This window comes from Scomber scombrus, chromosome 20, assembly GCF_963691925.1.
Source record: "Scomber scombrus chromosome 20, fScoSco1.1, whole genome shotgun sequence".
Classification (NCBI taxonomy): Eukaryota; Metazoa; Chordata; class Actinopteri; order Scombriformes; family Scombridae; genus Scomber; species Scomber scombrus.
The window spans coordinates 16,317,884-16,332,413 of record NC_084989.1 but is presented as its reverse complement, the minus strand read 5'-3'; the positions used below and the strand labels follow the sequence as shown (position 1 = coordinate 16,332,413).

The 14,530-nt window shown below is 35.7% G+C and overlaps 1 protein-coding gene across 1 annotated transcript; it reads left to right on the top strand.

The window, feature by feature from the left end:
- The first annotated feature begins 13,441 nt into the window (after positions 1–13,441).
- On the top strand, positions 13,442–14,298 carry LOC134002117 (programmed cell death 1 ligand 1-like). The gene is made up of 2 exons (XM_062441399.1): positions 13,442–13,676; positions 14,000–14,298. Exons 1-2 carry the CDS (start codon positions 13,442–13,444, stop codon positions 14,296–14,298), a joined length of 534 nt encoding a protein of 177 aa, XP_062297383.1.
- Positions 14,299–14,530: the final 232 nt, after the last annotated feature.

The following is a 14,530-nucleotide window of genomic DNA, read 5'->3' as shown; positions in this document are numbered from 1 at the left end:
AAAAATGAATCAGTTGACCGTTGTGATGATGATGATTCAAACTGAAGACAAATATATTAGAGATTATTATAGGTTTGGTTATTTTAGGTTTTATCTTGGCGTGTCTCATCACTGAATTTTATTCTATTTTGTTTTCAGTCCACCAGAGAGGATTCCATTCAGAGGAAATAAAGACTAATACATATCCAGCTGCTCAGTTGATATGAAGCCTCCAGTCACACGCTGCACTGAAGTGTGACTGTATTAAATGAACATGAACGACCTGAGACATGAATGTAAAAAAGTATTATATATTATGCCAGGTTCCCCCTGGGACCCGGTCTTTATGGGTCAGTCCTGTGGTGTGTGTTTGTGTGTTGCCTTGTATGAGTGGAGCTGAGGTGCCATTGAGTACTTTCTGGGAACATTTGGGCAGTGCCTGACATGAACCAAGCTTTGTTTGTTTTGCATTACCCTTTTTACCTCACATTAGTCAGCTCATTCACATAGTTTCAAAAATCACTGATACTGATTTTTCACATTTCATTGCATTTCATTTTGTTACTTATTTTAATAGCCAGTCATAGCAACAGGAAGTGGATACTCTGGATAAAGAGACATGAAGACAAACGAAGGGACAAACCCCTCCTCTGGGGAATGAAGGATTAATTAATACACTGTTTCACTTGAGGGGAGTTCGGCTCATGCAGTACAGCAGGCCTGTTCCTCCTCTACCTCATGTCCTGATACTCCACTCAGACAAAACAGTAGAGTGACAAGAAACACAAGTTAGGTAAGAAGACGACATAAAGCTAGAAACTAAATGTTTGTAGGTGTTTTTCTTAGGTGTTAAGAAATATAAATGAAGGCTAAATATATATTTTTTGCAGCTAAATCATCAAAATTGTATTAAAGGGTCAGACATTTAACTTACACATTGTTGTTTGTTTTCTTGTTTATGAGTGTCATTGAGTATGTTTCATTTTTGTAATTGTTTATGTGTTTCTGTCCTCATTTGTTTGTTGTTGCTGTGATTTTAACTTGTCTGCCCTGTGCTGTTTGTGTGATTGATTTTTTTTAATGTTGCTTTGATAACCTATTTTTCATTATGTAAAGCTGATGATTTTGTATATGTGGAAGGTACTGTACAAGTAAATGTACTTACGTATTCCTTGCATGTCTCACACAATAAAACCTCAATAAACTTCAGCTGATTCATACCAGCTCTAATAGAAGACAATACATTACCCTGGTTTTAAATCTCCTCACTGGATATTGGTGCACCTTAACTAAAAGTTCCATAACAATTTTGATAAAAGCATCAATGCATCTACAGTAATGGAGTGTGTCTATTGGTTCATAATTCTTCAAACAAGGAAACACAGTTACCAATCTGTGGGGTTAGGGAGTCAGACAGTTATATTCTCTGACTTTGGGTACCATAGCAATGCTGTGCCAGTGCCACCATTATCAAAGTGACTCCTGCATTCCCCAAAACACCACAGACAGTTGCCTTCACTGTCTCAAGGAGAGTGTGGCCTTTACTAGTTCCAGATCTTAAGGGTCAACTAAAGATGGAAAATTCCCTAACACATGTCATATAATGAAATGTTATGTTTTCTTACGGAAGCTTATTACTGCCATACCAGAAAAAGAAAAAAAGGATCAGTGTAACATTATAAATGTGATACTTATTACATTATACCGTGAAACTCATATTTAAATAAGGAAACAGAATATGACTCATTTTCATAGTTTCATTAAGTTATACTTCATGCTTATAGGCTTCATTTTTCACATAAGTGTAATACAGTTAGACCAGGTTTGGCTCTGAACTAGATGTCACAAAGCATACTAGTAGACCATCACCTTAAACTCAAATTTTCAGTGAACTCGGCAAAACTTTCCTCCTCCAGCAGATGAAAGTGAAAACAAACGGACCACTTTGCTCAGGGAAGCTCAAGCAACAAAGTGAACAAGAAGTAAAACACACTTTTTAGTGGAGGGAGACTTTAAGGTAATGGTGAAACAACAAAATACAATCCTGGAAGCAGCCCAGGCACCAGAATGAAATGTTGGCATTGTACGTTTCTGCAAACCACAGATACCTCGAATCTCTACATTTAAATATCAACATTTCTACAATATGTAGAGAAAATGATGTAGTTCTGATCACATCTATCTGAGCTTGCTTTCTTTTTTGGAAGGAGGTGGTTGCTAAAGCAGTAGAGATCACAGTTCAAGACAACCTCAAGACCACTGCTTGAAATCCAGTTGGAGCTACATATTAATGCATGTTGAGATTTATCATACACCAAAACACCACAAAGCAGATTGATAACTTTGCAGAGTTGTACAATTCTGCCTGTGAGTATTACAAAGTGGCAGCTGTTTTATCTTTTTTTGTGATGATTGTGACATAAACAGCAGAAACACAGTGTTCATGTTACAAAGTAAACTAACAGGAATGTGTTTGCTGAATGATGTTGCATTGCATTGAAGCAAAAATCAAACCTAGTTCATCATCTGAGCTCTCTGCATTGGCATCCACCCTGCGTCACCATACAGCCTCCATTCAAACGAATGGGGCGGCTCTTTCATGCAGAGCTGATGATTGTCTGAATGCAGCTTTAATTCAAACAAATTCAGAAATCTGAAAAACTACAATCTCTTAAGATTGTATCTAGAAACATGGGATAAGTACTCTCATTGGTTCCCAAATGACTGAGTCCGACTCCCAACTGTGTATTAATTCTGCCCTCATATACGACTGAATTGAAACACTCTGATGAAGTGTTTTTCTATTGTGAGTCGAATTAACAAGTGAAATGTTAGTACTTTGTACTCCTTGACTATAACATTTTAGATCTGCCACCAACCATCCTCAGGGTGTCTTGATAAACAATGAATCAATTTAAAAAAACTTGCAAATAAAAAAACAACACACAGAAGCAACATGAAACGCATCAGAAAAACTACATAAAAGTAGACAATCCTGAATAAATATGGGGCAGTAGGAAACACTTTTTCTAGCACCATCATGTGGTCAAAATGACAATTTGTCAAATACTTTGTTTCATGATCAACGTGCAGACCTCATTGAATTCTACCCAGACTCATATGTGCTTGTACAGCCTTATCACGACCGCTGCATATCCCAACCTCAGTAGACAGAATGATGAAGTCCTGACCTACTGCTCCCAGGACAGAAAATGACCAGATAATGACCCGTGGAACACAAATATTTCCCCCAACAGTCTCTTCTGTGGCTTTATAGGCCTTTATTTTATACACTGCCTGTGATACCAACAAGCAGCTAAAGGTTATATAGGGAGTTCCTTCTTCTAATTCTTTCATTAAGTGTTGGTATTTAAATAGTTAAGTATTATAGTTTGTAAACAGGATTTTGATTGGCAAGTGTCTCAGCCTGTCTCACCCACATTTAAACAGGGAGCCAAATACTTCAGATAGCTCACATATTATTATCTGATTATAGTGGCAACAGTAGCAGACAGACCAGTTGGCACTGTGACACTCCCACATCCATTTGTTTTCCTAGTACAGTGCAACATTAATGGGTATCAGAGGAAGTTTAAATACAAGATGGCTGGAGTCAAGTGTGTTGTGTTTTTAATGGTCATCAACTTTCTATGGAGTCTCAGTGGAGGAGGTGAGTGAGGCATTCACAGCTTGATATTATTTCACCTTAACCATAAATCACAGATATGTTTAAACTTTGTATATTGTACTGTATGTATTGTATGTCATAGTGTATGAAAACAGATTTACATTAAAACTTAAAAGGTCCAAAAAAGTACAAAAAGCTTGTTATAATCTCTACTCTTTGTAAACGTACATGTCACTGGTTTGTTATTGATTGTTAATTACCTGTGTACCTTTTGAGTGTCGTGCAAATGTATCTGTACAAGAAACAAAACATTTGACATAGATAGATAGATAGATAGATAGATATATAGATAGATAGATAGATAGATAGATAGATAGATAGATAGATAGATAGATAGATAGATAGATAGATAGATAGATAGATAGATAGATAGATAGATAGATAGATAGATAGATAGATAGATAGATAGATAGATAGATAGATAGATAGATAGATAGATAGATAGATAGATAGATAGATAGATAGAAATGTAAGTAATGAATACAACAAGCTCAGACTGTAATGCTTTGTTTGAAGTGTCTAATATCTAAAAATACATTCAAGAAATACAGATGTCTTTAATTCAGGTCAAAGGTCAAGTTGTAACCTTCAAATGGAGGTTTTTGTTGGGTAAATAATCTTGGATTAAGAAGTGAGTTACATTAAATTAAATCTATTGGAGGATAAGAAGAAAATATGGAGAGTTTTAACTAATCCTGCAGAACCTGCCAGGCTGCACAAACCCACACAGTGAAACCTGAACACTTTCGTTTCCACTTCATTTAAAAAGCGTAAACAATGTAGTCGAGCCTGTAGTACAACCTGAAGCTGCAGGTAGTTGTTTGGTGAAACTTGTATCATTCTCATCTCACAGCATTTTAACATTTCTGCCAACCTTAAAATCCTGTTTTATAATATGATTTCATTGTATACAAATAAGGGTACTTACAGGTCTTCAAATCAGCAAGACCTAGTGTTATTATCCAATTGTATTTTTTAGGATTGTCTCTTAACTTACCAAGAGTGTATTTGCAATTTAATTCAGTTTTACACTTACACAAAGATAGTACTTATATTATTGTACTATTATAAGTAGTATATCTGGTAGCAGTGTTACCAGATTGTATTTAATTATTGAACTTTGCTTTAAGATAAACATATTTATGTTTATGTAACTGTTGTTTCCATGTCTCATCTGTTTTATTAAAAGTCACAGTCCATAATCCACAAAGATGATTTCACCAAAATTTCAAATTGACGGACTGACAGGCTTTTTGATACATTTGATACATTAATTTCAGAAAGAAAAATACATTTTTTATTTTTATTTTCTATTATGGTCAAAAAACTCACATGGATTTAGCTGCTGTTTACTCTGAACTGACCCTTGCTGGATGTCTGTTTTCCTGATGTGTTACAGATACTGTGTCCTGTATTTTCATGGAAAGCTGCGTCTTACCGTGCAGTTTCCAGGCCGGAGATGACATCATCATCCACTGGTTGAAAGTGACAGAAGTGAACACTGAAGAAAAAGGACATTCATACTACACCAACACAGACTAGCTCACACACCAGGTCCAGCGCTTCAGAGGCAGGACTTCTCTGTTCAGGGATCAGATCTCCAGAGGAAACGCATCGCTCAAGCTGACAGAGGTGGAGGTTCAGGACGAGGGCAGATACAAATGCTACACCAGCACCATAAGTGGATACGAGGAGTCATTTATAAACCTCAGAGTAGACGGTATGAGAAACACACTGTAATACAGGAAATTGTTTCTAATTTTTTTAAATTGTCTATATTTGCAATCTGCATATATTCACTCAAGTGCCGAGATTGTTTCAAATTGGTGAATGTTTTAACTATTTTTAGTTTCCTCTAAAGCTAGTATGAGCAGTGATACACAAAACCTGTAGAACATCAAGCTTATGGAGTTCAGCAGATATAAATGTTTCCCTCAGTCTGTGTACAGCATTGAAAACATCTCCAGTTACTATATCACTTCAAATGCATTTTTATATGAAATAAACTTTTTTTTAAATGATTATTATAATTTGCAGTTCCAGTGCATGAAGTCAAGTTTCAGAAGGTAGAAAACAGGATCATCTGTGGCTCAGATGGGATCTACCCTGAGCCTGAGCTCACCTGGTCCATCAACCCATCATCCAGTCTGACTCTCCAGAGCACAACTAAAGTCCAGCGGACTGAGCAGCAGCTCTACAACATCAGCAGCTCTCTGATGCTCTCAGACAACGTGACTGATCTGGACTACATCTGTACCGTCAGCACTCGCACAAACAGTAGGAGAGCCTCTTTGATTAGACAGAGTAAGTATTATGAACAAGACCTGCAGTCATAATGCAACTCCATGTGGTGGCTTAAACAGCAGCTATTGTTATGGAGATTTCCTTAGTTAAGGGTGAGAGAGAAAATCATGAGTCCAGTAAACAAATTTAAATTACAAACTAGTATTTTAATATATATATTGTACAAGATGAGTTCAGGACACAGTACACGTATGGCATTGTACAGAGAACAGAACTGCCTGTATAAAGAAACAGAACCAAAGTTATAATTTCTTTTGGGCTCATCCCACACTTCTCTGAGAATCAGCCCATTCTTCTAAGACATAACAAGGCCTCACAGGTGGTGTCTTATCAGTGCCTTAGTGGGAGCCCAGTCCACAGCACTTTCACACACACTATGAGAGAGATACACAAGGACATGCTAACAAGGCCTAACACAGGTTAACAGAATACTAAAATGCATATGTATATAATGAATATTATTTCTCTACTACACTATAAAACTTTCATAGTGCTAATAATATAAATTAGTTTTTCTGCTAATACACTCAAAATAAAATTGATTACATTTGATAGTTACAAATCTAATCTAGCTCTTTTTAAGCTTACATGTCACTATTTGTCTCTGATTGATAATAGTATGTCCCCTGCAGTTCTGAATGTCAAATGCATGTTGTTTGGTAAAACAAAGAGTACATGCCTCAAAGTTTAAGGTAAAACTTGAGCTTGTTGTGTCTTAATCTTTGTCAAAACAATCCATGTGCATCAAAATATTACTTGATTACTTTTTCATATTTGCATTTTTTCATTTTAGCTTCTATGAATGATGCCATCAGTGAAATAACAATCCCCTGCACTTCCTCCAACATTTCCCTAACAACTCTGATCTGGAGATTCAACTCCAATCAGACCATCCTGACCCAAACTGGGTCCAACATCCCGTACAAAGCTTCAGAAAAGTGGATCCAGCAGGTGAAGGATGTGTCCAAGACAGGCAGTCTCACACTAAAGGGCTTGTCTTCGAAACATGACGGGACATACACATGTGAACTCAATAATGCTGAGGAGACATACATAACAAACACCTTTCTGAAGGTTATAGAAGGTAAGGAAATAATAATACCAGTAATTAATAAATCAATTCACAATATGGATTCTGGTTGTTGAGAGAACATGGATTAAAACACAAGTGATGACTCAACATAAGCAGTCAAGTCGTAATATATACAGTAAAAAAAACCCAGCAGGGATTCAATAAATACAGTGTGATTGTCTTTTCCTGACTTGTTGTAATACATGATATTCAGCCACTAGATGTCTCAGTGTAGCACTAACGTGATCCATGCCTGCCTATGAATCAGATTTTCAGTGAACACAAAGAAACTTTCAGCAGATGAATGTGAAAACTCTGCATATACGTCATTCTGCACAGAGACTGCAGAAACAAGAAGAAAAGAAAAACAGATTTTTGAGTGGAGGGGTACATTAAGTTAGTAGGTAAGAAATGACTAGAAGTAGACATGAGAAATGTGATTAACAATAAGAAAGTAGTGCCACAATGAGTAATGTGCTGAAAGGGGTTCAAGTGTTGAGGCGTTCCTTTTAAAATGTGTGATAATGCTCTTTCCAAGGAGGAAAATGATCAGTTTGAGCCACACATATAGTCTGATGTGTCATGCCGACAAAATAAGTAAAAGGACAGTCTCACTAATTAAACCTTTTATCTCTCCTCACTTTTTTTCATTGGCAAAGAACAATGAAAAGCATAAACTATACTGTAGGCAGCAGACGCCAACCATCTCTGTCACTGGTTAAAATGACAGACATGACTATCAGTAGATCAGATCAGCTTTGGCTAATTAACATTAAATCTATGATCAAATAAAAAGTATGGCTTTTAATGTGCTCTTTGCAGCTGCTGTCTGTATTCAGACAAACTGTGAGTGAAAACACTCAACTCTCCATATCATCACTCACTGTATGGCCACCAAATAAGGGATATGATTCAGATTAAATTAGTCGATTAAATCCTGTATTTAATATTGAAAAGATTTCATAAAATGTATTGATGGAAAAAAGATGTAATGACTTTTACCTGGAAAAAAGAAAACATTTTAATACATGTCACACATCAACATTTGATGCAATACTGTTTGTCATTGCACTTGTGGAAGTTTGGTTTGTAGAAGGTTCAATTAACACACTTTCTCTGTTTCAGACAGTTCAACCAGCTTGATTGGAACTATACTCGGGGTCGTTGTACCCATTTTGTGTGTAGCAGGTGTTGGTTTGGGAGTTTACTGTAGAAATCGAAGGATCACACAGGACGGACAGATGCATCAGGCAGACAGCGACTCACAGAATCAACAAAAACCCGATAGTGTCTCAGAGGTGTCTCGGTAAGTATATTCTGTATATGAAACAAAAACTCTGACCTGTGACTGTGTTTAAGGAGAATCATGTCATTTAATTTTATTACTGAGGTCATGTCTAGTTACATTTCATTACATCATTTTAGGGTTTAACATGCTGTAATTCATTCGATCAATAACTTTTGCACATGTGACAGTATGACAGTATTAATGCAACTTTTCTTAACAAAGTTTTTAAAAAGTGCATAACATAAAAAAGGAAAGAATTAACAAATAGCAGATTCAGACAAATAAAACCAAACAATGAAAAAATATAATATGACAAGAGTTGGATGATATAACAGCAACACATTAAATATTTATAAATTCTTATCTTAAAAGAATGTTTAATATATCCATTAAGCTTTACATTTATTTCCCAGCTCAAAAGATGTTTCATTCGACACAGTTGTGATGATGATTCAATGTAGGTTTGATCTGGACATGTCTAATAAATTAATTTTATTCTATTTTATTTTTAGTCCACACGAGGAGATTCCATTGAGAGAAAATGAAGGACAATAAAGATGAAGGAAAACTTATCCAACTGCTCCGTTGACATGAAGCTTTGGGTCACACGGTGCTGCTCTGAAGTGTGACTTTATTCAACCTATGTGAACAACTTGAGACATGAATGTAAAAATGTATTATATATTTTAATATTTAGTTATATTGGAGAGAGACCCATAAAGATGGGGTCCCACTGGTCAGTCAGGTCAGTCCTGTGTTTGTGTGTTTCCTTGTATGAGTGGACCTGAGGTGCCATCTGGCCAGTGTCCCAGAACTTCCTTAAGCCCGCCTGCCTTGCTGCCAGTTTTCTGATCTCTTTCCCATTAACCAAGCCTTGTTGGTTCAGCACATTCACACACTTTCAAACATCACTGATACTGATTTTCATATTTCATTGCATTTAATGTTCTTACTAAACAGTCATAACAACAGGAAGTGGATACTTTACTTTTAAATGATGCACTGTTTCTACACTGCAATTAACTTTTATTTATTTATTTATTTTATTTTTATTTTTATTTTTATTTTTATTTTTATTTTTATTTTTATTTTTATTTTTATTTTTATTTTTATTTTTATTTTTATTTTTATTTTTATTTTTATTTTTATTTTTATTTTTATTTTTATTTTTATTTGGGGGTGGGAACCTCCAGCTCATGCAGTACAGCAGGACTGCCCCTCCTCTACCCCGTGCCCATGGAGTGACACAAATTATTTCAATCAGGTTTTCTTGAACTGCATTCAACAGAAATGGCTCTTGGTAAAGTTAGTGATGACAGTGCAGATAATGACAAATGCGTATTATTAGTGTTATTTGACCTCAGTTCTGCTTTTGTTACTGTAGATCATGGTATTCTACTAAATAGGTTAAACCAGCTCGATACTTCTGGGTCTGCCTTGGGTTCGTTCACATCCTATCTTACTGATAGGAGCTTTTCATCAGACACAGCACCTCTGTCATGTGGTGTCCCTCAGGGTTCTATACTGGGTCTCTTCATATGCTACCTCTTGGATAGATTACTAGTCGTTTTAGAGGCATATCTTATCATTTTTATGCTGATGATATTCAGTTTTATTTCTTTTTTAAATCTGAAGAAAATAACTAATAGTTCATTGTATATGAATATTTGGTTGTCATCAAGATTTGGATGGTTGAAAATTACTTAGTTAAATGCAAATAAGACAGAGGCTCTTATAATTGCTCAAGAAAATGTTCTTCCAAATATAAAGCAGTATATAAGGGATCGTTCAGCTTAACCTTCGAAATGTAGGTGTCTTCTTTGAATCAGTGTCCCTGGATAATCATGCCAACCAGTTTATGTGCTCATATTTTTTTTCCAATTGAGGAACATTGCTAAATTAAGAACTGTTGTGACCAAGGTTGAGATGAAGATGATTATTTGGACTTTTCATTTAGATTATTGTAATGCTTCTTTTATCTCATTAAATCAAACTTCTCTGAGATCACACATATCAGGTTTCTCTCTGCACTGGCTCTCAATAAAAAATTGCATCGACTTTAAAATACTGAAGCTAACCTATAGAGCATTACATGGTCAAACCTCTCAGTATACTGCTGACCTCCTTCTCCCTTAACAAAAAAATCCTGCCTATGCCTTAAACCAACTACAAAACTCAGGGTTAAAGCTAAGGCTTTTTTCTGAATAGTGGCTGCACTTTATTCATTGCTTTTTCTTTTTTGCATACGCTCTCGTCTGCGTCTTGGAATTTTTGTAATTGTTTATGTGTTTCTGTCCTCATTTGTTTGTTGTTGATGTGATTTTAACTTGTCTGCCCTGTGCTATTTGTGTGATTGATATTTTTAAGGTTGCCTTTAATAACCTATTTTTTGTCATGATTTTGTATATGTTGAAGGTGCCATACATATGAACTTTACTTGCTTATTCCTTGCATGCCTCACAAAACAACACCTCAATAAACTTCAGTTGATTCAAACAAGCCTCACTGGCTATTGGTGCACCTTAACAAAAATATATATAACAATTTTGATAAAAGCATATAATTTGGTACACTCATAGCCAGAAATTTAAAAAAAATCCAGATATTAGGCCAACCCTTTTTCCAGTGGCAGGAGACAAGTTCATAGCTGGACTTTCTTGCATCTGTATGTCCAGAAATGTTCATACTGTAGTAACCCTTTAGATGTCTTTGACCTTCTACACAGTGAAGGTGGTTCTGGTGTGTCTGCTCTCTTAACAGGCTCCTCTGGGGCAGCCTTTGTTGGAGGGATTGACCCTAAATTGTCCTTTGGTTGGCATTTGGAACTAGAAAGAGTTTTTGATACCTAGTAGGCCTTGAAAGTGCAGCAAGGCTACAGCCTGAGGAGACACATGCACATTCAGGGATCTCTGCATTAAAGGGGCTGTGAAACTGTATCAAACTTTGTTGATTGCAGGAAAAAGACTGTGTGGGCTGTCCACCCAAAGCTCACACATGCCCTGTTGAAACTATGTCACTCCCCAGATAACCATAGAAGGACAGAGAAATGTATTGTCCTGCTTGTTAGATTTAAAATCTAGTGGATAGTGATAGACTGCATGTATTAAAGAGAAACCCATAGAGCATAATAAATAAATACAACGTCACACCTTTTATTAAGACTAGATATTAGATGAAGTCTAAGATTAACTTATGTCTGTTGCTTCAACCATCCTCTTCTGTTTTTGTGTAAATCGAATTATATTTCAGAAAATTAAGAAAGAAACAAATAGTCAGCCATTATTTGCTTTACTTGTCAACTACATGATTTTTGTTCCTTTACCTTCTTATCCAGAAACTGTATATATGGTATAAACCTCCTCTGTATAGGCCTTTATACACAGTTTGTGCAGGTGACGTTAGAGAAGGTAAAAAGTAAATTACAGTTATTCTAATGTTCTATGATTTTGAAAATTACTGTCCAATTGAATGAATGTTAATGATCATAAACTAGAAATGATTGACTGTTACAGCCAGACTGAAACAGGGTGCAAAGGTGGATTTCTTTCCTTTTCAGCACTATGCATGATATCAACAGAGGAAGTTTAAAAGCAGGATGGCTGCAGTCAAGTGTGTCGTGTTTTTAATGGTTGTCAACTTTCTTGGGAGTCTCGTCAGAGGAGGTGAGTGAGGCGTTCACAGCCTGATCTTATTCTAATTTAAACATAAATCACAAATATGCTTAAACTTGGCATATTGTACTGTATGTATCGTGTATCATAGTGAGTGAAAACAGATCTACATTAAAATGTAAAAAGTACAAAAAAGCTTGTTATAATCTACTCTAGTCTTTGTAAAAGTATATGTCACTGTTTGCTATTGATTATTAATACCTTGTGTATCTTCTGAGTGTCATATGCACATTTATTTGTACAAAAAACTAAAGATTTGACACGTGACAGATTTTAGCTGAAGCTTGTTGTCTAACACTGGGTGAAAATCACAGATTTAACTGAGTTAAGTTAAGACAATCTTGTACTGGTGCTATATTGACCCAAACCAAAATCATTTTTAGTCTGTTCAGGCAGTTTTATTACCAATGTGCAAAGAAAACACATTGTTTGTGTTACTCAGTGAAAACTGTAGGAAGTAGGTTGTTTGAGGAGATAGAGTCTGCTGTTTGAGTAACATAAACTGTCATTGTACAGGAGTGAAGGCAGAAATCCTAAAAAGAAAAAGGTCTGAATATATTGGCACATACAATAAAACAGAAACTATACGTACAGCTAAATACCTTCTACTGTATCTTGTTTATATCACCTTCAGCATGAACGAGTCACTCACTGTACCTTGAACTCTAAACGTCAGACAAGCATGCCTCTGATCCTTTATCTTTTATTCCTTAATCTTACCAGGTGTAAGATGATCTCAAAGTTCCTAAAGTACATTTTACAGCACATTGCATTTTATGCTTTGTGTATGTGACCAATTAAGTTCTTGAGTTATCATTATTTTATGTGTTTGCATTAATTAACTTATATTAAAATAAATATTTGTATTATTAACAAATGAATGGCGTATATTAAATATATGTGTATGACAAAATATGTGTATCTTGTTTATTCATGGGAGACACAAATATATGCAGGCTTTGAAAACAATTTGCTTCAGTTTTACACTTTGAAGAGATTATTATTAAGTAGTATATCTGGTAGTAGTGTTACCAGATTTGCTTAAGTTGTTAAACTTTGCTTTTAGACAAAAACATGTTTAAGTAATTGTGGATTATGGAGTGTGCCTTTTAATAAAAAGATGACAAACAAAAACAACAAAGATGATTTCACACATACTAAAAACAGGCTTCTTGATACATTAAGTGCACAAAAAAGAAGAACATGGGTTTTTTTTTAATTTGTTTAGTTTAGTATAGTTTTTTGTTTTACTTATTCATTTGTTATTATTTTGTATTGTTATTTAGCAATTAGCTGCTGTTTTCTCTGGACCCAACCTTGCTGAATGTCTGTTTTTCTAATGTGTCACAGATACAGAGGTGTCCTGTATTTTCATGGAAAGCTGCATCTTACCGTGCAGTTTCCCAGTTGGAGATGGATTGGTCATCCATTGGCTGAGCATGACAGCAGTTAACAATAGAGAAAGTGTACACTCATACTACAGGACCAAAAACTGGCTCACTCACCAGGACCAGCGCTTCAGAGGCAGGACTTCTCTGTTCAGGGATCAGATCTCCAGAGGAAACGCATCGCTCCAGCTGACAGAGGTGGAGGTTCGGGACGAGGGCAGATACAAGTGCTACGCCAGCACTAGGACTGGATACAATGAGTCATTTATAAATCTCAGAGTGAACGGTATGAAAAACACACTGTAATCAAGAAAATTGTTTTGTAGTTTTTTCAATTTTTCTATATTTGCAGTTCATTCATTCAACATTGAACATATTTCTATCAAATTGAATACATTTCTGTATAAAATAATATCTGTTTTGTGGTTTAAAGCTAGTATGAGCAGTGATACACAAAACCTGCAGAACATCAAGCTTATGGAGTACAGCAGATATAAATGTTTCCCTCAGTCTATGTACAGCATTGAAAACATCACCAGTTACTATATCACTTCAAATGCATTTTTATATGAAATAAACTTTTTTTTAAATGATTATTATAATTTGCAGTTCCAGTGCATGAAGTCAAGTTTCAGAAGGTAGAAAACAGGATCATCTGTAGCTCAGATGGGATCTACCCTGAGCCTGAGCTCACCTGGTCCATCAACCCATCATCCAGTCTGACTCTCCAGAGCACAACTAAAGTCCAGCGGACTGAGCAGCAGCTCTACAACATCAGCAGCTCTCTGATGCTCTCAGACAACGTGACTGATCTGGACTACATCTGTACCGTCAGCACTCGCACAAACAGCAGGAGAGCCTCTTTGATTAGACAGAGTAAGTATTATGAAAAAGACCTGCAGCCATAATTCAACTCCATGTGGTGGCTTAATACAACTTATTTTTTTAACATAAATAAATAAGTTTAATAAAACATATACTGGATGTTGAGAGAAGCTGCTAACATGGATTAAGACATGAGTATGAGTGACAACTGTGTGAAAAAGAAAACATATCTAACATCTAACATAACCAGTATGAATGTTTCTATAAAAGCACAGCAGGAATACAATTAGGAGGACATCATTCACACAAAAGACA